General features: G+C 37.7%; 1 protein-coding gene across 5 annotated transcripts; it reads right to left on the bottom strand.

Annotated features, from left to right (window-relative positions):
• Window positions 1-1,131: 1,131 nt before the first annotated feature.
• fam49al (family with sequence similarity 49 member A, like) lies at window positions 1,132-25,039 on the bottom strand. Of its 5 annotated transcripts, XM_052533914.1 has the most exons (13): window positions 24,688-25,038; window positions 15,457-15,549; window positions 12,030-12,110; window positions 11,557-11,636; window positions 6,970-7,091; window positions 6,411-6,516; window positions 4,264-4,400; window positions 3,954-4,031; window positions 3,389-3,505; window positions 3,103-3,182; window positions 2,874-3,000; window positions 1,661-1,731; window positions 1,132-1,556 (listed from the first exon to the last, which is right to left on the bottom strand). In XM_052533914.1, the coding sequence occupies exons 4-13, from the start codon at window positions 11,627-11,629 to the stop codon at window positions 1,493-1,495; spliced, it is 975 nt and encodes a 324-aa protein (XP_052389874.1). In that variant the 5' UTR covers window positions 11,630-11,636; window positions 12,030-12,110; window positions 15,457-15,549; window positions 24,688-25,038; the 3' UTR covers window positions 1,132-1,492. The 5 variants fall into 5 exon arrangements, with proteins under 5 accessions (XP_052389874.1, XP_052389876.1, XP_052389875.1 ...); XM_052533916.1 differs by lacking the exon at window positions 11,557-11,636 and having other exon boundaries at window positions 24,688-25,039; XM_052533915.1 differs by lacking the exons at window positions 15,457-15,549; window positions 24,688-25,038 and adding an exon at window positions 14,251-14,520.
• Window positions 25,040-26,433: the final 1,394 nt, after the last annotated feature.

Below are 26,433 nucleotides of genomic sequence, written 5' to 3'. Positions count from 1 at the left end.
TTCATACAGAGCTTTTGTTTTTCAACAGAACTCCATCTAGAAACCAAATCAAGTTTGACAAATGCCGAGAGACACCCAAAGTCCATCGCTGCATTTGTCGCTGTAATCTTTTTGATTCTGTCTTTTGTTTTTCAGCCCACATCTTTTTCACATCTCTACTGAACATTTGTTTAAGCCTTATAAGATTCCACAAGAAAAATCCTCTTATTTACACCGTGTTTTACAGCTTGTTTTCTGAGTGTATATAATGTATCTCAGGTTTTAGATTGTGTTCATGACAAAACGAATCACTCATACGTCACACAGTGCATCACTTCTATTTATCTAAAAGGCAATGTTGCAGTCTCGTTTGGAAATGATTTGCTTTTGTGTTGTCATTCACAATGGTGTGATTTGGTTTATTTGTTTCTAACGTTCTACAGATGATGTTTATAATATGTGGCTCCGTCTGGACTCTGAATGAGACGCAGTGGTACGCAAAGCAGCTATGGCACAGGGCAGAATGTGTGTTTGCGTCTGAATTTTATGACTTTTTATGTCAGTTTCATGGCTTACTTGCTCTGTTTAGCATCCAAAATTTACAAGCGCAAAAAGAAAAATCAAGCTATTTAAAGGATTGTTCGTCTTATGATATGTGCAACTGGCCTTTAACCTCCACAGACAAGCTGTTAGCATTATCCAGCGTCTCTTACATTGGTATGAAGGCATTTTAAATGATCGTGTTTGCAGTTGTCACCTCAGTAGAGTATTGCTGTACAGCACTAGTGAAGAAGTCTAACAAAACGCTTCGTTTCTTTACAAAACTATCCTGTGCTTTCCAAATATATACAGCTGGATGGTTATAGTATGCGTTTGATTTCTGTCAAGATGTGTCTCAAGCATGTGATCTTTACATTTATTCTGTAACAGACTTTGTGCCAAAGAGAAAATGCCATGGACTGCAGTTTTGTCAGGAAACCCACGATTCCCAGAATGCAATGGATGAAGCATACCGAGGATAATGAGGCAAAGGCGTTACAGATCAAATCGAGTCTAAATGTATGAACTATACACGGTTTCAAGCCACGTTAAAAGTCTTTCCTGTGAAGTGGGAATCCTTTTCAAGTGTGCAAAAATACTCTCAGACGTAACTTGGAATATGAACCATTTTGTTGGTGGTTTTAATGTTCACAAAGTTTCATGTTTTTGCAATACCTTTGTATTTGTATTGGGTAGTTTTGTTTGATTTTTGAATTTTAATATACATATATCTCTCTATTTTTCCTGCTTATATAAAATGACACATGATGATGAACCATCAATAATCTATATATATATATATAAATTATTTCTTCATATTTCTTTCTCTTTTCTAGAATATCTTATTTAATTTGAGATCAAGTTGCATTTTGCTCTTGTAAACAAGCAGGTTTCAGAGGTTTGCCAGCCACTATCATATATACTCTGACAGTCTCTTTCTCTGCGGTCGCTCTTTCTCACGCTCCTCCAGCTCTCATTGAAGCAGGGCCCTGATTTGTTTAGATGTGCTGTCATCATTTAAATGTCTTGTTGTATACCTGGATGAAACAAAGAAAGCTATCAGGTCATATACACTGTGCGGCACATTTAGGTTTCTTTTTTAATCCATGCACAGTTGGGAAGTGATTTACTGCACACTCACCTCAGTGCGTTCAACAGTCCCTCTACGCTGTTTGAAGGCTGCTCTTTCAACACCTTGATGCAGCCCTTCATCTGCACAACACACACATGCATGCAAAAATGCAGCTTTAAAAGAAAGGTCACCCGTCTCTGTCCCTAACCCCTGACTGTGATCATGGACACCCACCCACACACCCAAAAAAAGCATATGTGAATAACCACAAACCCCTCTAGCGCTGCTGCAGATTTAGAAGCACCAAAACATGTGTAGGTAAAACTATCCAGGCTGCTTTTTTTCATAAATTTAACAAATAGGCCCACATATGACACAAAACACTATCAAAATAGTCCACATAACCTGTTCAAAATAAATGATCAAATAAATGCAGCCTTGGTAAGCATAAGAGATGCATCGAATGCTTAAGCAGTCCCCATACATTTTTATTATATGGAAAAGAGTGGATAATCTGGATAAAAATAAAGCAGGTGTCTCCAAACTCGTTCCTGCAGGGCCTGTGTCCTGCAGAGTTAAGCTCCAACTTTCCTCAACAAACCTGTCTGGAAGTTTCTAGTAAGATCTTAGTTAGCTGGTTCAGGTGTGTTTAGTTAAGCTTGGAGCTACAGTAAACTCTGCGGGACACCGGCCCTCAGAGACCGGGTTTGGACACCCCTGAAGTAAAGTTTACAGGTTTTGAACTACATTAGGCTGGGTAAATCATTTTGGGGTGAACTGTGCCTTTAAGATAGCGGTTCAGCCGTATAATATTATCAAAAACATGCAGCAGTTGCATCTGCCTGTAGACAATTTAGCCACACTTAGGTGCATGAATTTCATTGCATTAGATATTATCAAATGAAGAGACGTGCAAACCAGTGATGCTAGCTTCCCTTTTACAAGCCAGTTTTGCAGTGACTATAAACCAAACTAGTTTCATGGTGTTTTTAGGGGGATGTACTGAATGACATCATTTCTTCCAAATTCACGCAGTTGGTCATATTAACTGTGCATGTGATCCACTGACATTCAGAAAGTGTCTAGATATCGTATTTTAAACAGTACAGTGTAACTATTTTTGTGAAATGTTTTGCTAGGAAAATGTCCTTCTGTTTCACTATGGAAATAGAGGACATTTGAGGTTTGATATTTTGTTACATAATGCAGTGACATATAGTGTAGGTGAGGATGAAGTGTCCAAATACTTTTTTCGGTCCAAAGATCAATAAGGTGTTCTTACATCAATCTTGGAGGTCTTGGCAAAGGCACCCACTGGATGAACATGGTCATAAAGGATGATGACGCCCACCATCACACGCATGCAGAACAGCATGGTGTCTGTGTTAGTAAAACGGCACCGGTACTCCCTTTGGACAGGAAATAGTGGATTTAATCCTGAATAGTTGACACGAATAAATGTTCAAAATCACATTGTTTTATTGAAAATGAATTGAATCAGATGAACTTACGGAGTCTCCAACATGACACGGCACACACAGGCCATAGTGCTCAGGCAATCTGTGGTGTCCTCAATTGGCAAAGTCTTGTTCTGCAACATGCATGCATAGGTTTTTAACACCGGTCTGTTCTCTTTATTTCACAGGAAAACACAAGTTTTTATTATGTTCATTAAATCAAAAGGTTGGAAATAAAAAAAAAAAAAACCTACATTGAATAATTCAAAACTCAATTTTTATTTTGGGACGAACTATCCCTTTAAGTATTTACAGAAGATTCGGTGAAATCATAAATTACCTCTGACACAAACTTAGTTGTGGCATTGCTCAGAGTTTTGAGCATGGGTGTGGCTTCAGCGTAGAAGAGCGACATCCGATTGGCCATTTCGTTATTCACTTCATTCTCAGCTTCTAACTGTAATGCAAATGTAAATGTTGTGTCAGATGATTAGGCTTTTTCTTAAGTCACACAGTAACCTCCCCATACAAATGCTCGCTCTGCTCAGACAATTCATATTTTAACTTTAATACCTTTACATTTTGGGTCATTCACACTAACAATGATTAACCTAAAGTGCTGGTTGCTACTAGGTGCATTGCACTATAAAACTGTCATGAGGCATATCACATTAGCTTCATTCTCAGGTTTTGTCATTACAATTAAGTCGACAACTTAATTGAAAATGAATGAATGAGAGTGAAAACTCCTGTACTGTAAAAGAAAAAAAAAAGTTGTACATCGATTATTGGAGTATGTTTTAAATACTATTTCATTTTTTTAGTGTCAGAATTGTATGTTTAATTCATTGTGTCACTTGCCATTTCTTTGTACTGTCTGTGAAACTCTACACCAAAGTAGTTACCTGCTGGTTGTTCAGCCGATTCCTGCTGATGGTCCTCCTATAGTAACTAAAATCATTCTGTATGGCTGGATTTGTCATCTACAAAAGACATGATTTAAAAACATCAGAAGCATCTATAATAAAGTTTATTACGGATACTACTGACTTCAAGCAGTGAGAGAAATGTTGCATCTGACTCTAAAGGAAATAATCCAATGGATAATTCTTCAGAGGCAGACTTGGCAGCTAATATTGTTATCTTCTACACATTCTACATTATTTTACTCATGCCACGTGAACTCAAAGTGAGTAATGTGTGCGAATCGCTCACCTTGAGCTCATCAAAGCTGAGCGTGAAGTGCAGGATCTCTGCAAACTGTTTGGCGAGGGCCTGCTCTCTCTCCAGATGCTGCATGGGAGCGTAGGGTGGGCTAGTGAGGGCCTCCAAAAGACTGCGCAGGGCATTCTCTGCAAATACATATTGATTACAGATTTTATTGTCCTTTACAGATTATACAGTCCATTTTCTATAGCAATTTGTCTTTTCAAATTCATTCACTGTGAATGCGGTTGTCATCCCTCAAGCTGTTATCGTCTTTTGCACCACACACACACACACACACACAGACCCACCCACCCACCTCTGGCCTTTAATCTAATGTAATCCACACGGCATACCAACATAATGTATCAAAAGCACAGCTCTGCGATATGTGTACTTGATCTTCATGGTTACCAGCACAACAGTTACTATTGTTTTTACCTCGAACGCCTCTCTTTTGTATTTTTTGTGATTGCTGCAATTTATCATAAGAACCTGTGATCCCGTCAGTGTTGCCTAGATACTGAAGAACACTGGAAGCCGCAGCTGATGCCAGCATTAATGACATCCAACTGCAGGATATGACCATGATAATGAATGCATGTTTCTAGTTGCTTTTAAAAGTCATTTGATAACCAAACTCCAAACTAATATTGATGGGAAATAAAATGACTAGCTGACTGTTATTCCAGTTACTACATGGTGGCTTACCAAATTTATAAATATATGAACGTAATATATTTAAGTTTAAATTAATTAATTTTATTAATTATCTTTTACAACACTTAGCAACAAAGCAACAAGAATAATATTGCAATATTAACTTAATTAACTCAGTATTAACAATATTAACAAACTGGTACATTAAAAGGATTTCTGAAGAATCATGTAACATTTAAGAAAATTCAATTGAAAATTTAGCTGTCACATAAATAAATGGCATTTTATAATATTTCACAATATTCCACCACTGTAGATATATGCAGCTTGCATAATAATTAACAACAACAATACTGTAGGTTTAAATAAAATAATAAACAATTAAATAATGTATTATTTCTTTATTCTTATTATTATATCTGTATTATCTATATATCTCTATATTGTTATTGCTATCGTTATTATTTTTTTACACAGCCAAGTTACTTCTTCCATGGAATCATTTCTAGCCACAATGTTTGGTTTTCTTGCTTTAACTCGATACTTCTGAGCTTCTAGCCATCTATCAAAGATTGTATGCTCACCATAGGATATACATTGAAATTAATATTAGTATTAAGTGCTCCTATAGGCCATATTGCAATATATGACCGCTATGAAAATAGCATCAGTATATTGTCATGTATGACGATGAAATATCCAGTTTAAACATCATTATTCAAAAATATATGACCACTCAATGGCATTACTGAATCAAGTATTCCAGTGAGATTTCATAAACAGTTTAATCAATAATATAACTGCATTAATGTTATGAGAGTGAATTCATGCTGTAGGACTGCTGTATTTGCTGTATTCATTGCTGGTGTAAACCTCTTAACATTTGTGTCCTGTTTGGCGACGAGAAGACATACAGCTACACCTTCAAAGCTAAGCAATGTCTGGATGTCATTCGTATGCCTAAGCATGTCTCCAGAAGAGCTATCCTTTCCTCTCATCAAATATGTAGCAGCCATAAATAAGAAGCTGATATGTATTATCTGGAGGCCTAGCGAGAAATCGGACTCTAGTAGCTGGGGATTAAATGTTGGGGATAGCAGGATGTGTTGAAGAGGGTGGGGCCTCTTTTTCTCATGAGTCACTGTGATGCCATACCTCTGCAGGGAAAAGCTTATCGGCATGTTATCTATTTGGCTGGAGATCTGTGTTTCTCACTAGTCAGCACTGCTTTGAAAAAAGAGGCAGCTGATCGACTATTGCAAACATTATACTGAATTGTCAGCGAGCATGGGAGGCAGAAACGCAGCCTCCTCTACACTCTGCTGCCGCATTTGTTATGCCAAGTCTTTACGAGGTCAGCTGCAGAGGAGGACAGAAACGGATGCTTGCACCACTCGTTGTACACATGGTCAGTGCGTTGGATGACTCGTGCACGCAAGGCCCATTACTTGACTATAGAAAAAGACAATTGGAAAAAAAAATGGCCACCCACTTACCTAGCCTGAGAGAAAATTCATAGAATCTCTTAAGTTTGGCCACTAGGGGGCAGACTGCATTCCAGGCTTTCTCCTGCAACTGGAGGTCATTGGGGTTCTGAATCGCCTGGAGAAGAGGACGAGCGAGAACACTTGAAACCACAACTGTCATTTACACTGACTATAAACTCAAGGTCATTTGTATACTTTAAATAAATGTACATTGTTAGATTTATTTAACATTGTGAAACATTCACAGCTGAATAACTCTTGCACTTTTGCTGTTTATGGACCACAATGAATCAAATCCTTTGTGTTTTATAACTGATGAAATGGTTCCTGGCTCAGGATGAATAATTATATTATAATGTTACAAATGATCTATATGTCAAATAAATGCTTTTCTTTTGAACTTCATATTAATAGATATATAATTATATATATATATATATACATTTTAGAATTGGATGGGCTCCTTATTTTGACTTAAATAAGTAAGCAACCACTCAGAGCATTCTAGCATTGTAGCAGCAGGTTTTGCAAAGGTAAGCGTAACTAATAAATGTAAAAATATGCCCACCTCTCTTATTTCTTGTCCTGCTCCATTGTAAGACTGTAACTCTGCCAGTATCCCATGGGCCTCTTCCAGCACAGCACTAACCTGGTTCCACACGGCTGTCTCAGCCTCTGTGGGCTGAGCATCTGTGGACAGAAGTCAGATTGAGTTGGTCAGAATGTGATCGATGTACAGTGGAGATCAAAATCAGAGAACAACCAACAGTTTCCTAAATTTCAGGGTCAATGCTTAGTCCTATTTGAAGTTATCCTAGCAGGAGTAGAAGGGCAGCTTTTTAAGCATATTTCGTAAATTAATTTTATTCTATCGGTTCAGCACTGCAGCTGGAATTGCTGGCCAGGTCAGTGCTGAACAGGGTAAGGATCTTAAGAGAAGTCGGACTGAAAGCACAGTCTGCAGTGATGAAGCCTCTCATCAGCAAGAAGAATCAAAAGGCTAGGAAGAGAGAGAACTATAGAAGAGAGTGGAAGAAAAGTGGACCAGTGTGAGAAACTAGTGATGTCCTGCAGCAGCAGATGTACTGAAGTCATTCAAGGCTTCCTACAAATTTCTGACAGCCATAACCATCCAAAATGTTAGTTGAAATCTTCTTTATTTCTAAAGTGATTACTGTTCTCTAATTTTGATCACTGTGTTTTTCTACAAAATAAAGGATTTTGTTGAAATGCCTTGGTTATATTGTCAAACATGTTAGTGGGTCAGTGGTATACTTACAACTAATACTGCGCAAAAGCGATGAACAGTATTTCTGGAAAAATCAGGTATTTATTGATTGTTCTCTAATTTTGACCTTCACTGCACATAAATGCTCAAAATATACACAGTCCTTTTTAAATTTCTCGGCCAACCTGAGTTATAGATCACCTTTGTCACACTATCATACTGATATAATTTCTTATAGTCCTGATGGGTTTTTGTTTTGGATAAGTTGGGTTGTGTTCAAACAGTCAAATCAGAGTTACATCGGAAAATGTGAAAAATAATTACAAGAAAGCTTCATGGCATGAGTTAATTTGGTGCTAACATTGGATTATCTTCATCGTTTGGCACCAAGAGTGTGAAAGCGCTTTCCAACGACCTTCGAACCATAAATCCATATGGATTAATCTGGTAATGATGATGTTATTGTGAGTCGGAAGTACATGAGGATGATTTAGGTTGTGTCAGTGTGTGTCAGAATTTGTTAGGGCTGAAATTAACAGCTCTGGTGGGAAATGTCGATGAAAGGCCACGGCCAATGAAGCAGCTCCATATGGAGTTGCTGGCGAGGCTGGGATGGGTTTAAAGAGTTGTGTCAGCTTCCAACACAGCAAGCATCAGGCTTTTGATTAATTGGCTGATGATTGTAGGCAGGAAGACAAACAGAATATCATGCCCTGGTGGACGTCAATTTAGTTTGTAAACCTCTATTTAGCTTTCAGTTTTCAACCACATGATATGCAATACATCCAAACAGAAGGCCAGACAGCTAAAAAAAAAAAAAAAACATCATAATAATCCACAAGTAATGCACACAACTCCAGTACATCAATACCCATCTTGTAAAGTAAAAAGCTGCGTGTTTGTTAGAAATAAATTCATCATTAAAATTCTTCCTTGGTAGTGCATCCACCTCCCATGCCGGAGACCTGGGTTTGAAGCCCACTCGGAGCAAAAACAAAAGTGTGGTGGTAAGGATCCAGAAGAGAGGGGTTACATTGGTGCCGTGACCCGGATGGTAGTGAGGATTAGGGGGTGTGCCGGAGACCTGGGTTTGAAGCCCACTCAGAGCAAAAACAAGGTGTGGTGGTGAGGATCCGGAAGAGAGGGGTTACATTGGTGCCGTGACCCGGGTGGTAGTGAGGATTAGGGGGTGTGCCGGAGACCTGGGTTTGAAGCCCACTCTGAGCAAAAACAAGGTGTGATGGTGAGGATCCGGAAGAGAGGGGTTACATTGGTGCCATGACCCGGATGGTAGTGAGGATTAGGGGGTGTGCCGGAGACCTGGGTTTGAAGCCCACTCTGAGCAAAAACAAGGTGTGGTGGTGAGGACCCAGGAGACAAGGGTTACACTTGGTTCATAATATTACTTAAAAAAAAATTATTTCACCTGAATCAGGAGAGAAATATGTACAAAGTATAGCAGTCGAAAACAGTTTAAGACAAATATGTCAGGGGATTTTGATGTAGGCTTTTTCTGGATTATTAAACATAAAACGTCTTCATGTATTTGCGTCTTACAAACACGCTTTTCATTTCACATAATGTTAACTGATGGACTGGAGTAGTGTGGATAACTTGTGGATTATTGTGATTTTATCAGCTGTTTGGACTCTCATTCTGACGACACCCATTCACCCATGCACCCATTCACTGCAGAGGATCCATTGGTAAATGCAATAAATTTTATGAAAAAAATTCTCCAAATCTGTTCTGATGAAGAAATAAACTCATCTACATCCCAGATAGCCTAAGGGGTGAGTACATCTATTCCTGAACTATTGGGTGAAATATAGGAATTTCAATAGGAATCTATGTGATTGGGACTTTCTTCAGTGCAGTTTTTGTCTTGGTTTGAAAGCGACTTCTGCGTGAACTGTGCTTAATATATCTCTGCTATTTAATATGGACAAAGTACCTGTTTTTAACATCCAAAAAATATTTTTCAACTTTCAAAATATTTTGTTGAATGGAAAGGTTCTTTGTGAGACCATGTCAGTAAATACATTTTATTTTTATACTGTGTATGGAGTTTGAAGTGTAAAAACTGCAGTAGGAGGTATTTTGGGAAATGCTATTTGCTAGATCAGATTTCTTAGTTTTTTTCATCTCAGCTTGCTTTTCAAGCACAATCCCCTTATCCTGCATCCATTCAGGTGTCGCAATGTTTATAGAAGCAGTTACCCCAATCAGAGGTCCTTGATGCATTTTCTCTGTCAGTGTTTGACTGAATACACACATAGCTGTTTTTGCTATCAGCTGAACAAACACACTTCAGCGCAAACAAACACACACACACACACACACACTATACTTCAGTGAAATTACCAATGGCTCCTCCCAGTCAAGTCACCACCATGTCTGTTTGCTCATCCCGCCTGTGATCTTCAAAGAACAGAGTCTGTGAAGACGGGCGTCAATGCTACAGTACACTCTTTTTGGTTCATTACATGTAGGCTATCATCAGCTCTTCAGTAAAACTGATCTGATCTTGGACTCAAAGCCTGTTTTTGTTGTGTCTTGTATTGGAGATAATCATTTTTTCTGTATGCCATTACTAGCACACTAACCCCATATCAGAACTCAGGAAATGTAAACCAGTGCGGTGTAACACAGGTGATCATTGTTTTTCGCTGATCAAGAGAGCGGCTGTTGTCCAATTTGTGTCCTTGTTGTATTCCACATTTATATTATGCAAATCCTGCTATAGGGTCAATGACGAGTAAGAATTGTCAAGTTAGAACACATGACAAGGTCTTATCAATTGTATATCTGTGTGCTTTTTTTTTTTTTTTTTTTACTGTTTTTATACCGTTTACAACAATGTTTTCATTAAATAAATTATATATTTTTAAAGCGGAATGTGTTATAAACTTCAAAAAAAAGAATTTTTACATTTTTCCTTTACACATTAAATGCATATGAGTAATGATCATCATTTTCAACTGTGCTTTCTTGAATACAATGTTTTATCAATTTGGCTTTTGACAAGCTGAACCAAACTTTCTGGCTTTAAAATTTCTAATTATCTGACCAATTCAAATTGAACAGATGTGCATCATACAAGAGACATATTCAGATCAATTAACTAATATATTTGGAAGAAATTGAACTTATGTCATTGACCCTGTAATGAATTACAGACAAATGCATTATACTGTGTGTCTTGTGTCAATTCAAGAACACCTCCAACCAATTAAAATATTCTAAGAGGAAGGACACCCTACAATTTATGACTGGAGATCAACCAAGTCTTCTGGTTTCTTTCACATGTGAGACACAGGAGTTTTATTTCCTCCATAAAAAAAGATGTTAGGCAAGTAGCTGTTAGAGGTGTCATAAAAAGAAGGATTACTCAGGAGGGAGAGAAGTGCTTAGGTAAGGGTTAAAAGCGAACACAACATCAGAGAAAAAGGAAATTGAGGCTTCCCTTTCAATAAACAAGCTTCCATTCCCACTTCCTTAAATCCTTAGACTGGTTAATAATGCATTCACACAGATCACACACACATCCAGATGCACAAGAACACACAGGAACAGATTATGGAGCCAAAACACTTTACAAGTCTGCAAAGTTTTGGGCGAAAGAAAAAAGGAGACAAGTTAAGTGTTATGTGATTGTTTTCCATCCCACTCTAACTGCTAAAAAAGCATGGCATTCGAACGACGACCTTTAGCTTAGCCCTTCACAGCCGACCTGGAAATGAGTGCAAATAAAGTCACATCACAAATCGAGGTCACCAAAAAAACTTTGAATGCCAGGCATTGATGCACAAACAGAGGGATGGTGGAAAAAAGGAAGTGAAAATGTAGAGGACAGCGAATGACAAGGAACCATGATCAAAAAGGAAAGAAAAGCAAACTCAAAACATAAGAAGCTGATGGGCTCACGTTCAAAGTCAAGGAAAATTATTTGGCCATGCTCCAGTTCGGTGCAAGCCAGCGGTTTCAGGAGATTTCCCATGATCCCCCTGGAACAGAGAGAAGGTAGAAGCATGTGGGTCATGGGACATGTGACAGATGTGTGTCTGGTGTTGGGTGTGTGTTTATGTGAATGTGCATGGAGTCTGGGATGGGGTCCGGGGCGTATTGGGTGTTGGATGGATTCTCGGGAAATGTTGATATGGTCACATGGAACACACTGAAACTCGTTTTTTCTGCTCTCTTTATATACAATAATGGAAAACGAATGAATAGAATCATGAAGAGAGCAAAAAGAACCAGTTTCCAAAAAAAAAAAAAAGACCTTCAGTCTGTCTTAATCCACCTAGAGGATGTGTCTACACCTGCTCCAACCCTGACACCTCCATCTCCAATCACACACACACACACACACACACTCCGTACACCAGCGAAACACTTACTTTCAAAATCCAGGAAAAAATGAGGACAGTTCTCTAAATCTTTGCCAAGGACCTTAATGAGGTTCCCCATGGCCGGCAAACCTGGGCAAGGAAGACAAATAAATACAGTACAAAGAAATACAATCTAGATAATACTCATTGCAAGACTCCTAGACTGTCAGTGCGTATTTTCTCCTGCGAAAACACTGGATGATGTCATCGGCTGTGGTAAGAAGCTAGACTCTGTATTGTGAAAATCAGGAAAATGATGCAATTTTTTTTTTTTTATAGATTGTAATGAAAAGGCTGTGGCTGTAATAATTTAACAAAATAATCCTTCTGACAAAGTTCTGTAACCTTGTTGTAATAAAGTGTTTGTTGTTGATACAGGAATATTTTTTTTATATACATGTATTTTTCTTCATTATAATGGTGGGATAAAATGAATGCATAAAGATGTTAATATAATGTTAGTCTTATTTTCTGCTACCATGTTGTTTGCTGCAATGCAGAATTTGAATATAATTCAGGAAAAGAGCAGAGATATGTCAAACCATGGCAAACCACACAAGCAGGAACAAAAACCTTTTAGTGGTGATTTAGCATTTTGTGACTTGAGACCTACAGTACAGTGACTTACTATAATGGCTTGATCATATTAAATTAACTAGCACTTACCCTGCATAATAACACACAGCTGAAGTCTGTCTGTCCTTATTAGCTGTGAATTAATGCTTATAGCCAATCTTACTGTCCACACTGAAAGTGAAAATACTATGTGACAGGACGAAATTTTAGATAATCAGTTATGTGAGGTGGGATTTTGGAACAATGAGATTTCACCATGGGTGGGGCTAACCAGCTCAACAAAACATAAATAGAAACTAAATAATTGACAAAACATCCAGTTGCCTGTGGTGTTCACTTCTGGTTTGGACAAAAACTCTGACTTACATAGAATAAATTTTTTTGCTGCTTGTTGCTTTTTGTTGCATTGGATTTGGTTAGAACATAATGTTGTATAGTTTGCATACACTAAATATATCAGCTGCAGTTAGCATTGGACACCAAATGGGGCAGCTTCTCTTGGTAATAGTTTTCATTAGAGGAATAATTCTGGACACATTACTATCTAGAAACATTAAAGAAATAAAATAGCTGGATTATCATGGCACTGATAACAACACAAAACCTGTCATGCCATTTCCCAAGAGTAACAAATGTGCATATTGGCAGTAGCTGTTTCAAACCTAGGCTTTTAAATCTTTCATATCAAGCCATACCCTTTGCTTATGGCACACAACGCAAAGATGCATCCTCTCAGCCTGTAAATCACTTTAGAGGCAATATTTCCCCCTCTGCCTGTCTCCTGGCAACCACCAGTAGAGACCTGTTTCCATGTGTTTCCATGGCTGGACCACATTGCCTCTCCCGCCTGTACTCTCTCAACATCAGAGACTTTCATGAGATACCAGCCAAATCCTAGTCTAAAGTATATAACTGACTCTCTGTCTGTCTATCTGTCCGTCTGTCTGTCTGTCTGTCTATCTATAAAAGCAGAGCTGTTAAAATCATCAAGGACTCTATCCACCCCAGTAACCATCTTTTCACTTTGATGCCATCCGGTAAGCGCTTCCGTAGCCTGATCTGTGTTGTATTCTTTAATAATTGCACTGTCCATGGAGCCGACCCTATCTATCTATCTATCTATCTATCTATCTATCTATCTATCTATCTATCTATCTATCTATCTATCTATCTACCTATCTATCTATCTATCTATCTATCTATCTATCTATCTATCTATCTATCTATCTATCTATCTGTCTGTCTGTCTATCTGTCTGTCTGTCTGTCTGTCTGTCTGTCTGTCTCTATCTATCTGCCCAACCACCCACCCACCCATCCGTCCATCCATCCATCCATCCATCCATCCATCCATCCATCCATCCATCCATCCGTCCATCCATCCATCCATCCATCCGTCCATCCATCCATCCATCCATCCATCCATCCTTCCATCCATCCATCCATCCATCCACCCATCCATCCACCCACCATCTATTTATCACCTTCTCTTGTGCCTCATTCCAACAGAAACTTTCACGTAAACCTCAGTTCCATCAATCTTTTTTCTCCCCAAAGCTCTCACTCAGGAAATTGTCAAACAATAATCCATCTTTTGTATCTGTCACGTCAACAAAAAGCATACAGCTTGACATATGTGACTGTCCGTTACTCACCAGCCAACAAATGTTTGCCTTCCTTCTGCTGACTTCCCTTAATAAAGCCTCTGAATAAAGTCCTCTTAACAAAGTCCTCTCAGTTTTCCACTCCTATCCGAGAGTCTTCCTCCACTGTATATTTCTCCTTCAGATCTATCCTTGAACCCAGCTGTGAAGAGTCTGTCTTAATGCGGCTGCTGTACAGCCCCACAGGAACCCTCTCAGCCTTACGAACAGTCAGCTCTGCGCTCAACATCGCTCTGCTCTTTTCACACTTCTCTTTTTCTGACTGCTATTTAAAGGCAAGGCTTAATTTAAAAGAGCCTGGTGAAACTATTTATCAGTGGTATCACTGTATATTTAGGGTGGGTTTAGATAGGGTGACAGGTTAGAGTCCTTGTGGCTTATACTAGTGCAGGGGTTTACCGATAACTCGAGCGCTCTAGCTGCAGTTTCCTGTATATGAAAAATACGCTCTACCAAAATTAGAATAACACAGTCATCGATTTATGCTCTGCAGTAACAGGCAGTGCCCAATGTTATGTATCTTTTGCTTTTTCCCTGTTTAAAATGGTCTGTGATATTAAAATATTAGTTTGGGCTAAACTGAAGAAAAAAAAAAGGAAATTTATTAAAGCAGACTGTAGAGTAAAATATTGATGAGAACAGAGCCCCAGTATACTTAGTTATAAGGAAGTGACCCTGGTGGCAGCTTGTTGGGCTGACCAAAAATGGATTGCAACTGCCTGAGATCGAAACTCGAGCAAAAACTTGTGCTTACATAGCAATTTCACACTGTCCCTCTCTGATCCGCTCAGACTTCTCCAGACTTGACCAGGGAAATGCATATTATTTATAATGGCACATCCAGCAAGTTGAATAACTTTAACACTAAAGCTTTTGTCTCAAATATCTGTTGGTTTCATTACTGCATAGAGAGATGAGCGGTTGACTGTATTAAATAAGCACGGCTTCAAAGATGGAAACTAATATCTATAAATGTTTCTGCATGGCATCTGTTCATAGACTATTTTTGATCAGAGTTGTGACTGCTGTTTGTGCTGAAACTGATGAGAAAATATGCACCATTACAAAGTGGGCAGACAGAATGCAGTTGCATTCAGACACTTCTGTGGCCTTTTCCGCCTTGTATTTTCACATCTTTTTCTCACTCATGGCGCCATATGGCTCAGCAAATAGGTCTACATTGTTTTTGGTCCATACCTTTGCTTGCGAATTTCCTTCCAGAGCACTTCACTGCATCAAATGAGAGCCTGTATTTTTACCCTGCAGTATCACAGCATCAGTCTCCCCTACCTGAAAGAAACAACAAGAAAGGGTCATATAATTTTTTTATTTTTTTTTCAGAGAAAAGACTAAAAATGGGAAAAACATGGCCAGATCATTTTATCTAACAAAATCTCTACATGTGTTTAGAATTTTGGAAACCAAGCCTTTTAGGTTTTATTTTTATTATTATTATTTATTTATTATTATTTTATTAATTTATTGCATTAATGACATTGTTTCATGACACTGTGCACACCTCATCAAACCCGCATTAGTGTAATTCTAAAAAAATAGTATTATTACTGAGATACATATTCATATTAATTAATAATTTATGTATTTATTTATTTTATGTGATCACGCGGCTGTCCACAAATGAGACCTGCACAGTTTAATAACCGGTCACTGAAAACTTATACTAAATTGACCACAAATTTGAAATTTGGCTTATGGATGTGCTTACATATAGTGGTTTAAAGCAGTCAGTCTGACACACAATAAAGTGATTGACCTCTGGGGAGGGATTCATGGATACATTTGACAAGTCACTGTCTGATTCATTTCTTGAGTGGCACAGCCGGCCACCAATCCATCATCACACACACCCAGTATCACCCTCCAAATAAGGAGGCATGTAAACAGTTAGCTCAATGCATTATGCGCCAATGTCCCTCATAAATCTGAGGCAGTGTGCAGCATCATGCAGCACACAAAGCAATCTGCTCACTGCAGTGGCTTTATGACTGATCTGATCCTTCTTCATCTAGAATAACATCTGGGGATCATTTAACATACCAGTATAATGTAACCTGACTCGGGGTCAGTTCTACTGTAGTTCCACTGAAGTGTGTTCATTTAAGATGTTAAAATATTTAGCTTAACACACACAGACATCTACAGTAAGTAGGCTATTTTAAGGTTCAACTGGTCAAAAAATGTAAACGGTAACACTTCATTTTAAAGACCAAGTCTCACCATTAACTAGTTGCTCATTAGCATGCATATTACTAGGATATTGGCTGTTTATGAGTACTCATAAAGCACATATTAATGCCTTATTCCACATGTTCATATTTTAGATCCCTAAATCTTACCCCATACCTAAACTTAACAACTACCTACTATTAATAAATAGCCCTAACCCTAACCCTAATAACTAAAACTAAATAGAAATACATTAAACTATATAGACATTAAAAAAACTGACAGCTAAAAACGAGAAAAAACATCAAAACGACACAGTTGCTAAAACTTTAAAATTAAAATGGAAATGGAAAATTAAAAAAAAACTGATTCATTCATAAAAACAGTAATAGTATCTCAATGTTACTAAAATAACTTTGATATAACTAAATATATGTTAAAATGTAATTTATTCCTGTGATCAAAGCTGAATTTTCTGTATCATTACTCCAGACAGCAGTGTCACATGATCCTTCAGAAATAATTCTAATATGATGATTGGATGTCCAAGAAACATTTCTTTTTATTATCAATATAAAACAGAGAACAGTTGAGCATATATTTTGGAAATTGTTAATGTCTTTACTGCCACTGTTCATCAATTTACTGCTGAAAAAGTATTAATTTAATTAAAAAAGTGTCATTATTAGTGTACAACAGGTGGTTATCAGAATATAAACAGTAGTGTTGTATGCTTTTCTGCTAAAGTAACCATTAATATTTAAAACATTGTTTGCAAGCTTTGGAGTTTCAGTGTAGTCCAACAGTATATGACCTGCAATTGAATTCTCTGCAGTGTTAAGGGACTTCAGACTTATTGACCGAGCACAGGACAGGGTCACCAGAGAGCAAGAAATGTCTTTGACAGCGTACCTAGAGCATAGACCAAACCTGTCCACCCCCAAAAGAAAACGAGTGTTTAAATGTCAAAGGATAAAGTTGTAATGATTTGTACAATGTAGGTCTGACCGATGTTCATGTCACAGTGAACAAAACACAAGGTCAAGCATTAATGAACTTTGACCTAGGCCAGCAACATCCTAACAAAGCCCTGGCAGGACACGGTCACTTCAAAAAGACTTTATCTAAAGGACTTGCATTACAATAAAGAGCTTTCTAAAAAAAAAAAAAAAACTGGAACAGATGTTCTATTCTGCATTCACTCTTTACAGAATGCTCTTAAAGCTCTTTTAAAGCCCATTTATAGATCCATTTGCACTAATGCCACTTTTATTTTCGTTTTTTGAAACAGAAATAAGTGGGAATATACTCTAAACTGTTTAGCAGAGCACTTTATGAAAATACACCTCTGTTTTATGGTCACCGACAGAGTAGCTCATGAAGTGCTCTACACTTCCAGAAGAAAAAAATTAGGGATACAAAAACTAGAAGTGTATCTTCATACTTAAGAGTAGTAATATTCTTGAGGAGCTACTATGAGCCATTTAGGATAAAATAAGATACAAAGTTGTCCCTTAAGGGTACTACCCCAGTGACAAGCTGTTTTACTTAAAGAGAACCATTGGTCTAGCATTGTGTTCCGCAAATTTTGTAGGCTCTTATGGTAAATTGCTTGTGATGATCCTCATTTGTAAGTCACTTTGAATAAAGCATCTACCAAATGCATAAATTTAAATGTTGAATATGTCCAATTTTTCTATTCAAAATATTGTCACAATGAACAATCGGGCTTAATGTGAAAGGTCTTAAATATGTGAAAATACTGTTTGCAAACTAGAGTAAAAGGCTCCAAACAAACACATTAATGACCCTGAATGAAGCACCCATTTGATCAGAATGTTTTTTTTTTTTTAATCTGATCATTTTGATCAGAATCTTTTATTTATAATTTAAATTCATAAAGGTATGGGTATGGGATAAACTAGGCCACATTATTTTACCTGTCTTTATTAAAATGGTTCCCTGATATACTTAAATATACCCTTTGAGTCTCATATATTTCTTCCAAAGAAGAATGAAAGTGTTTTAACACATTTTGGCATGAATGCGGAAACATGGCCTTAAATTCACCTTATTCTTCCAATTCATCTTATTCTTCCACACAATTCTGTATTCTCAGGCAGAGAAAACCCTTGTAAAAAGAATTTTTATTTTTTAAATACAGTATTTTAGCAGATAATAGAATATTAATGAAATGAAAAGCTACTAAACTATCATCTCTGTTTCTTCTTTTACTGTAAGTAGACTTTGTAATAATGTCAAATTAAAAGTTTTACTTTAATGAACATTTTTGAATCATGCTTAAATTTTTTGGGCTCGCCTCGCCTGCCCTTGATGGAGATGACAGCGTCAGTGCGTGATGAAGCCAATGAATGGAAATCCAATGCTACAGCTGACAAGGTTGAGGATGCTCGGCCATCATCGGCCCATTGTCACCTACACCAATATTAGAGAATAACAGGAACCAGGAAGAGGAGAGAGAAAGAAGGGAACAGTTCTTCACCGCCACCCCTCCCCCATGCTCTCTCCATCCACGGCACTGGAAGAAAAAAGGCTGAGACCGGAGAATAGCACGCAGGGCAATTGCTAATTAGCATTGTGTGCCTTTGCTCAAGGGCTGACAGGAGACAAAAGTCTTGATCGCAGAGAATCTCTCACTGTTTTGCTCATTCCTTTTGATGAGTGGAATTAATTATAGCGCAAAATGAAGCTTCGATTTTGGAATTTTCCAATGAATTACATTTTTAGGACCTTATTAGCACAAACACAATGCAAAACAATTAGCTAACATCAAATGAACAGTCAGGAATGGATACATGGATTTTTAATTCCACTGTTTTGCTTCATTATTTCCTTAATAGAAATACAGCAGAGATATCCAGATCTATAATAACCAAATTCTACCCTCAGGCTCATTTTTATCTCTTGTTTTTTTTAAAACCAGAACATCCCCTGAGAGTTTATTATGTGTTTAGTAGCAGTTTTGTCAGCAGAACACCAGAAAGCATCATTAAGAGAATGGCCATTTGCACACATGTAGGCACGTGCCCTGTTCTGATGGGAAAACAAAAGACTGGTGTGATCGAGGTCTACCTGCCAGTCTGTGTCTATTTCACACATTTCTCTGGCTTTCTCACTCCCCGCGTGAAACACACCTGCTCAAGGTCAGGGAGCAAAACCAGGTGCTAAATATAGCAAGAACACTTGTAATCTCCTTGGAATAAAGCTCCCGTCACACGTCTTAGCTCTTAGTTGTCTGAGTTCAGAACTGTTCTGGGAAGACCAACATGAATTTCCTGTGCTCCCAGCTGTTATGCTGTCTAGATGGTGGACTGAGGAAGTCATTAGCATACAAGCTTCCCGTCCTGAGGACTAGCATCCAAAACACCAGCTATGTGGGTCCTTTTGATCTACTGTAGCTCATCAAAATGTCTTTGCAATATTCAAAACAGCTTGACGAGAAATATGCATCCTAAAGTAATGATTCTCAGATGACTTTGCTTTAAGATGCAGATTTATGCTAGAGATCAAGTGGCATTTAAAAAAAAATAAAAGTACACAAACATTTCCTTAAAATTAAACCCTTAACATTATTATTATTATTATTATTATTATTATTATTATTATTATTATTATTATTATTATTATTATTCATTTACCCATGTTTATAAATTAGGGTAATTTGGGTCCCATTAGTTAACAATAACTAACATTAACAATGAGCAATACATTTGTTACAGTGTTTATTAATCTTTGTTAATGTTAGTTAATAAAAATATAATTTTATTGTTTATTGTATATAGTTCATGTTAGCTCAGGTCCATTAAATAATATTAAGGGATATCAAATTTGAAATTTAAGAATGTATTAGTAATGTTAAAAACGTAATGAAAGTAATATTAGCTGTGATCAATAAATGCTTTAGAAGAATTTTTCATTGTTAGTTTACGTTAATAGTGTAGTCTACTAATGTTAACAAGTGGAAAGTATTGTAAAGTGTTACCAAAATTTGCAATGCAAATAAACTTGACTTGCCAACATTCTTTTTATAATGTAACACTATACAATGCACTTATATGTACTTATATTAATATGTGCTTAAAATCTTATTATTAATATTTTGCCTACTTATTATATTTATTAGGTATTTGTTATTGGCCAAATCTATCGCACAAAACAAATGCTCTTAAATGTTTTTAAATAAGTGACACTTATTTAATGCATTTTGGTTCATATAGTATTGATCTTGGGTAGTTTTGTTCACATGTGTGAGAATGTTATGTACTCTCTGCATGCTAGTTATTTTATTTGCCTTAAAAACTGTGAGTTTGGATGCACAGCTTGATCACAAGGAGGCTTTTGATACCCATAGTTAATGGAAATTTCAATATGACCCAGTTTAAAACTTGTTTTGGAGCGAGGATATTTGAGCTTGTGTTAACTTGCTCTTCAAGCTTCTGATTGCTCATCAAAGCATCTGGTGGGATATCTGGCTGCAACTTCCCTGCTCTCGCTGGTCTGATTTTGCAGGGCAGATAGACAGATAAGAGAGGATGAGAACTTGGGTATCAGCTCCACCATCACTCACTTTGCCTCTGCTCCACAGAGCTTGTCTGCCAAACAAAAGTCTCTATCTTGTTTTAATCCTACAGTGGTCATCTAATCTTCACTGCTCCCATTAGTGTGAATGAGACTTTTGGGAAAACCTGTCCGAAAACAGTCATTTTTGCTATTCTGATTGTAACGTGAAGCTACATAGTTGAAGCTTACTCGTTTCAGTCTTACAATTTCTGCAAGATTCTCTTTAAATTTTGAGCTTTCGGACAATGGGCATTGGGTTTTGGACTTACATTACCTCTGAAAATCTCTCATATTTCTTAATGTGGTGATGTGATGATCATAAAATGCATGCAAAAGCATAAAATGGTCCTTCAGAAAGAGATCTATAAGTCTGCAGCAGTGTAAAGTGTCTGGCCTGTACATGCTATTCGTCTCACATAGCGCTGTCTCAGCCGTTGCTCTCACCTCAGGCCTGTAGGAAATCAAAATCTGGACACAGGTCACTGTGACCTAACACAGTATCCGTAACCATTTCCTGTGACAGCCGTTCTGAGGGATGTTCATATTGTATAGTTCATTTTTATATATGTTTAAGAAATTTGAGTTTAATTAGTTTGAAGGATTAGTGGCAAAAATGCACTTGAAGCGAGACACCGATCATGAAAATGGCAAAATCAATCTTAATTTCTTTCCTTGCTGTTGAGCACGTTGAGGGTACATGAAGTTGCTGCATTAATTCGTTCAATTAATTATAAGCGTTAAAGAAAGTCTGATAAAAAGCCTGATCTCGTTTAGCGAGACAACCTTCATTAATATACCATAAGATCCATTGGAAAATTTGTGATATTATTCCTGTAAGTCATTAAAGTAAAAGTCTAGTGAGACTTTAAGGATGGATCAGACAAGCTATTGAAAATAGTATATCTGTCTTTACACTTTACAATGGATCTGTAATCCCTCATCTTTTGATGTGAAATGTCTTTTGAACTTAAGTTAGATGTGTAGACATTAATCCAGCAATTTCATAGCACACAGGTTATCAGTTTTCTGGATTGGGTTAGATTTTGGTTATTAATACTATCAGGTTGTTAAAAAGTAGCCTTGCTTTTTATAGAAGTTTCTGATTGAATTCATTAGGCCTCTCATAAAAGATGTCGGCATCCTCGTGGAGATAAACGACTCCAAGCTCAAGATTGCAGAGCAAGGTGTTCCTTTCAAATAATATTTCATTTCACATACACAGAGAGGGTATTTTGAAAAATTTACGTTTTTTTTTTCCAATGGTTGACTGGACTTTAATGTTCTTAATAGAAGAAAATATCTTATCTTATGTTTTGCAGAAGATAAAATGCCATGAAAATTTGGAGCGACCAGGGGCGTCACTGAAATGTAAAATATTACTATTGATAAAATAGTAAATATTATTGATAAATCCTTAAATGCCAGTGAACATTAATGTATACCGTATATATATATATATATAATGTATAATGTATACCGACCTAAGAAAAATGTTTCTGGTAATATTATAATAGTGTTTTTTAGCCGTTTAGAATCTGTAATACTAGATTCAAGAATGATAATCTCTTTTGATGTAATCGGTCAAACAAGTCTGAAATTGTTTGCAATGAATTTTTATTCTTTCAGATTGATTCATTTACTCAAGCACTGGATCGTTTGCAGCAGTTTCCCACACAGAAATAGTAACGGGATATTTTACAAGTAAGAAAACTAATTAAAAGCTAGATGAGGTGAATATTTGTTTTGTTTTCCATTGTAGAAAACAAAACCTGCAATTGGCTTCTATTGTTGTCAATGACAAAGTAGCTCTTTATCATGTGTGCAGCTTGTGAACGACTCTGTACTGCAGGTGTACTGTACACAATTTATATCAATTTGTATACAAAACAATATTAAAAATATATATATATATATGAGCAGACTTCTTTGCTGCGGGGCCTGGGGCTTCTGATTCCCACGCTCTATATGACTGCCCTGCTTCAGGCCACTTCCCCGTGACACACATGACATGCCACACTCCCTACTCTGACCCACTTACAGTACAGCACAGCACATATATAATGCTCATGTGGAAGGTGGGGGTCAGAGTCATTGCCACCAGCACGGGGGCAGAAATCACAAATTAGCAGAGAGCAGAAGGCCAGTAGATTTTTTATGCAATTTATCTGAAATAGGAATACCACAAAAAGTCAGCGGTCAGCTCTATCCATCTAACCTGACTGTTACAAAGAAGAGATAGAGAGATGCATGACGGAGATCAGGTTCAGACAGTCTCTGACACGGAGGATGGAAAGGAAGAAATGCAGACAGGCATGTTTCCATGGGCGAAGGGGAAAGATTTGGGGTGAGAAACTTGCATCATTGGCTGCAGCCAATCAGAGGCCTCGTATAAAATGTTCAAAGGGAGTGTCCTAGCAACAGACAAGTAAATACGTTTTCAGCCTCAGATTGATTTCATGTAAAGGTAAAGCACATATTTGCGATAAACTAATGCGTTTAGGATGCTGACACAAACTTGTGAGGTATTTGGTGGTCGTATTCAAAACGTTTTTGTTTAAAAAGCGTTTTCGATCATTGCTTGTGGTCATTAAATACATCTATTCACAATATGCATCATATTTTGCTTTCAGCTGCTTTTATTTGAATTAATTTCTAATAGGATACACAACAAATTTGTTATGATTCAAGTTCTGTTTAATACACACTTAGAGTCTTTTGTACTTGTGCAAGGAACAATGATTTTGTATAAGGAGAGAAAGCGAAAGCTCGCCATCCCTGCAAATTAATTCCAAGTAAACGACAGATTTTGTAGCCACCCAGCCTGATTTTTTTTTAACCAGCATACCAGGGGTCTGGCAACAAAAAGCATTTGTATCCTGACATGTATGACCAGACTCCATTTTTTAGGGCTCCATTCATACATCCGCCTCTTTCTTCTCACCTCAGGTGTGAAGTTTCTCTCCCATATCCTGCTCATGTACACGAGAGCGAGGGAAGATCAAAAAAAGGAGTGGTTCATCTCTCCATTCATGGTTACATTCATTTCTCCCAGCCCTTCACATGCTACATGTTTTTAGCTACAACGATGCACAAACGTACACACATGCAGCTTAATTAGCCCTGTGTGGCTTATCGTTTGCACTGAATGCCTGTGCAAATCTCACCTGGGAATAAAAGATGATTTCTGTGAACACCGCGCTTATCACAAGAGAAAGAAAACACTTCTAGAGTGTCCCTATTAAAGCACCCCTGACTATTTCCCCATAACGCCTCCTTATGCACCACTGGCCTCAGTTAATGTGAGAGGATGTGTATTGATTAGGCTAATAAGTGTGTTAATTAGCTTTTTACAGTTCATGTATATCTAATGCAACTGGAGTGTTTTGCAGTGAAAGAGGACGAGCCCCAGTTGACTGATCGTGGGGTTGAGAAAGTAGAACACCTCTCTCATTCTCTCCTCCAATCCCTCGCTTTTTCTTCTTCCACACCCAGCCAGCTGCGACGGATGCCGGTACAGCATCACCTAGGCATCGCACTAGCACCTCAACCGTACCTCTCTCTACCCAAGCAATTAGAATGAATGAAGCAGAAATGAGACACAACAAGGCTGACACACACACAAAAAAGCAGGAAACAGAAATAGTTAGTGTGCCCGCTTACCGGCTCGGCGTGTTTCAGGGAGACAACAGCGGTCCAGCTCTCTCTGCAGGCAAAAGGAAGAAGAGAAAGGATGGAGGGAATAAAACAAAACAGAATAAGAAGGGGGAAAAGAGCAGGGCCAAAAACAACACTCCTTTATCCCAAGGAGCTGAGACTGTGGGTTCCCCTAAACACACGGCTAGTGTCTGCTTAAACCACAGGCTCACGCTGAGTGTGTGTCTCTCTCTCTCTTTCACTCCCTCGCTCACTCACATTCAGGCACCAAATGGTCTCTCTCACTGTCTCTCTGCTTTCAAGACAGTCCTGCCTAGCAGCTGCTCATCTATGAGAAATAGAACGCTCCGTTCCTCTCTCTCTTTCTCTCTTTCTCTCTTTCACAAAGACCTCCGCTAGCCTCTGCCTGTCACACCCCCTCCCCCCAACCAACAACTGAGTTCTGGTGTAGGACTGGGGTTGGGGGGGCGGGAGTGTGCGAATATGCGAGCGGACCATTTGCACGAGCACCGTGTTTATTTGTGTGCATAAGGGTGGGGGGATTAAACTCTTCTCCTTCAGGCTACAACATCAGGTGTGTCTATAAGTGTGTTGGTGGGTGACATGGATGTGGCCCATCCGAGAAAGCGATGAGTTGCAGCGGCGATGGGGAGAGGTGAAATGAGGCATGTCTAAATGGCCAGGATAGCTATTGTTTGTGGTCGTCACATGATTCATACCACTAATGTATACTTGAAGATATCCAGCCATGTAGACTAGCACATGACTGATGTTGAGGGAAGGTATGAAGATGTCTTCAGATGTACGGTAAAATGTATGTTAAAGCCAAGCAAACCAGGGTAATGGTTCAAAATACTTCAAAATGTCATGCATAATTCTATGTATTTCTTACCATTTCGACTTTTTTAAAATGTACTAACAATTTCTGAATGTTTCTGCACTAAATGTTTCAGTGAATGTCAATGGCCAACTTCCATTTCATTTGCAAACTAACATTCTGTATTTTGATTTGTTTTTAAGTACTGCAAATAAGTAGATGGCAACATACACTGAATTTATTTGTCAGTGATACTCTTTATGATGACATATTTGTTTTAGAAACAGGAAGTCTGGAACCATCTGAATATTTTTTTTAAAAGGCCAATAATGTTTAGTCTATGCGAGATGATGACATTGCTAGTAAAAAAAATAGGTAGGAGGAGCATTATCATTCTGATTGAAAGAATCTGATTGAACACAGATTTGGATACACGCCTAAATGCAAGATGAGTCATCAATATTTTCAATCTGAAGAAAAAGACTTTGTCAATAGGAATACACTTCCTCAGTGTTTCCAAAAATGGTGTTTCATGAGGGAACTGCTGGGGATTTGTGAGTTGATGATAAGCTATTAATTAATTCATTACATCATAAAAATTTAAAATTAAAACAATAACTTTTCTTTTTTTTAATCAGTCCCTGTCATCAGATCATATCATTGTGAATATGCAAATGTGGTGTTAAATTATTTAAATACTTACTTGAAATCTCAGGGGGTATTACAAGTAAATTTTATTGTCATAGGGGTTCAGCTGAAAAAAAAGTTTGGGGGTCTCTGCACAAGCATGAGGATGACTAAAACTCAGTACTCAGAAGTACCTCAAAACTCAGAAGGTGGTTTGCTTTTTCTGTTGAAAAAAGTTGCAGTTTAACAGAGTTAGTCACTTTCATTTCGTCGAAATGTTCAGGGAGACAGCATAGTGTTTTGAGACG

The sequence above is a fragment of the Carassius gibelio genome, chromosome A19, assembly GCF_023724105.1.
Source record: "Carassius gibelio isolate Cgi1373 ecotype wild population from Czech Republic chromosome A19, carGib1.2-hapl.c, whole genome shotgun sequence".
NCBI lineage: Eukaryota > Metazoa > Chordata > Actinopteri > Cypriniformes > Cyprinidae > Carassius > Carassius gibelio.
The sequence above is the reverse complement of the archived record's forward strand: the minus strand, read 5'-3'. Positions and strand labels throughout refer to the sequence as shown.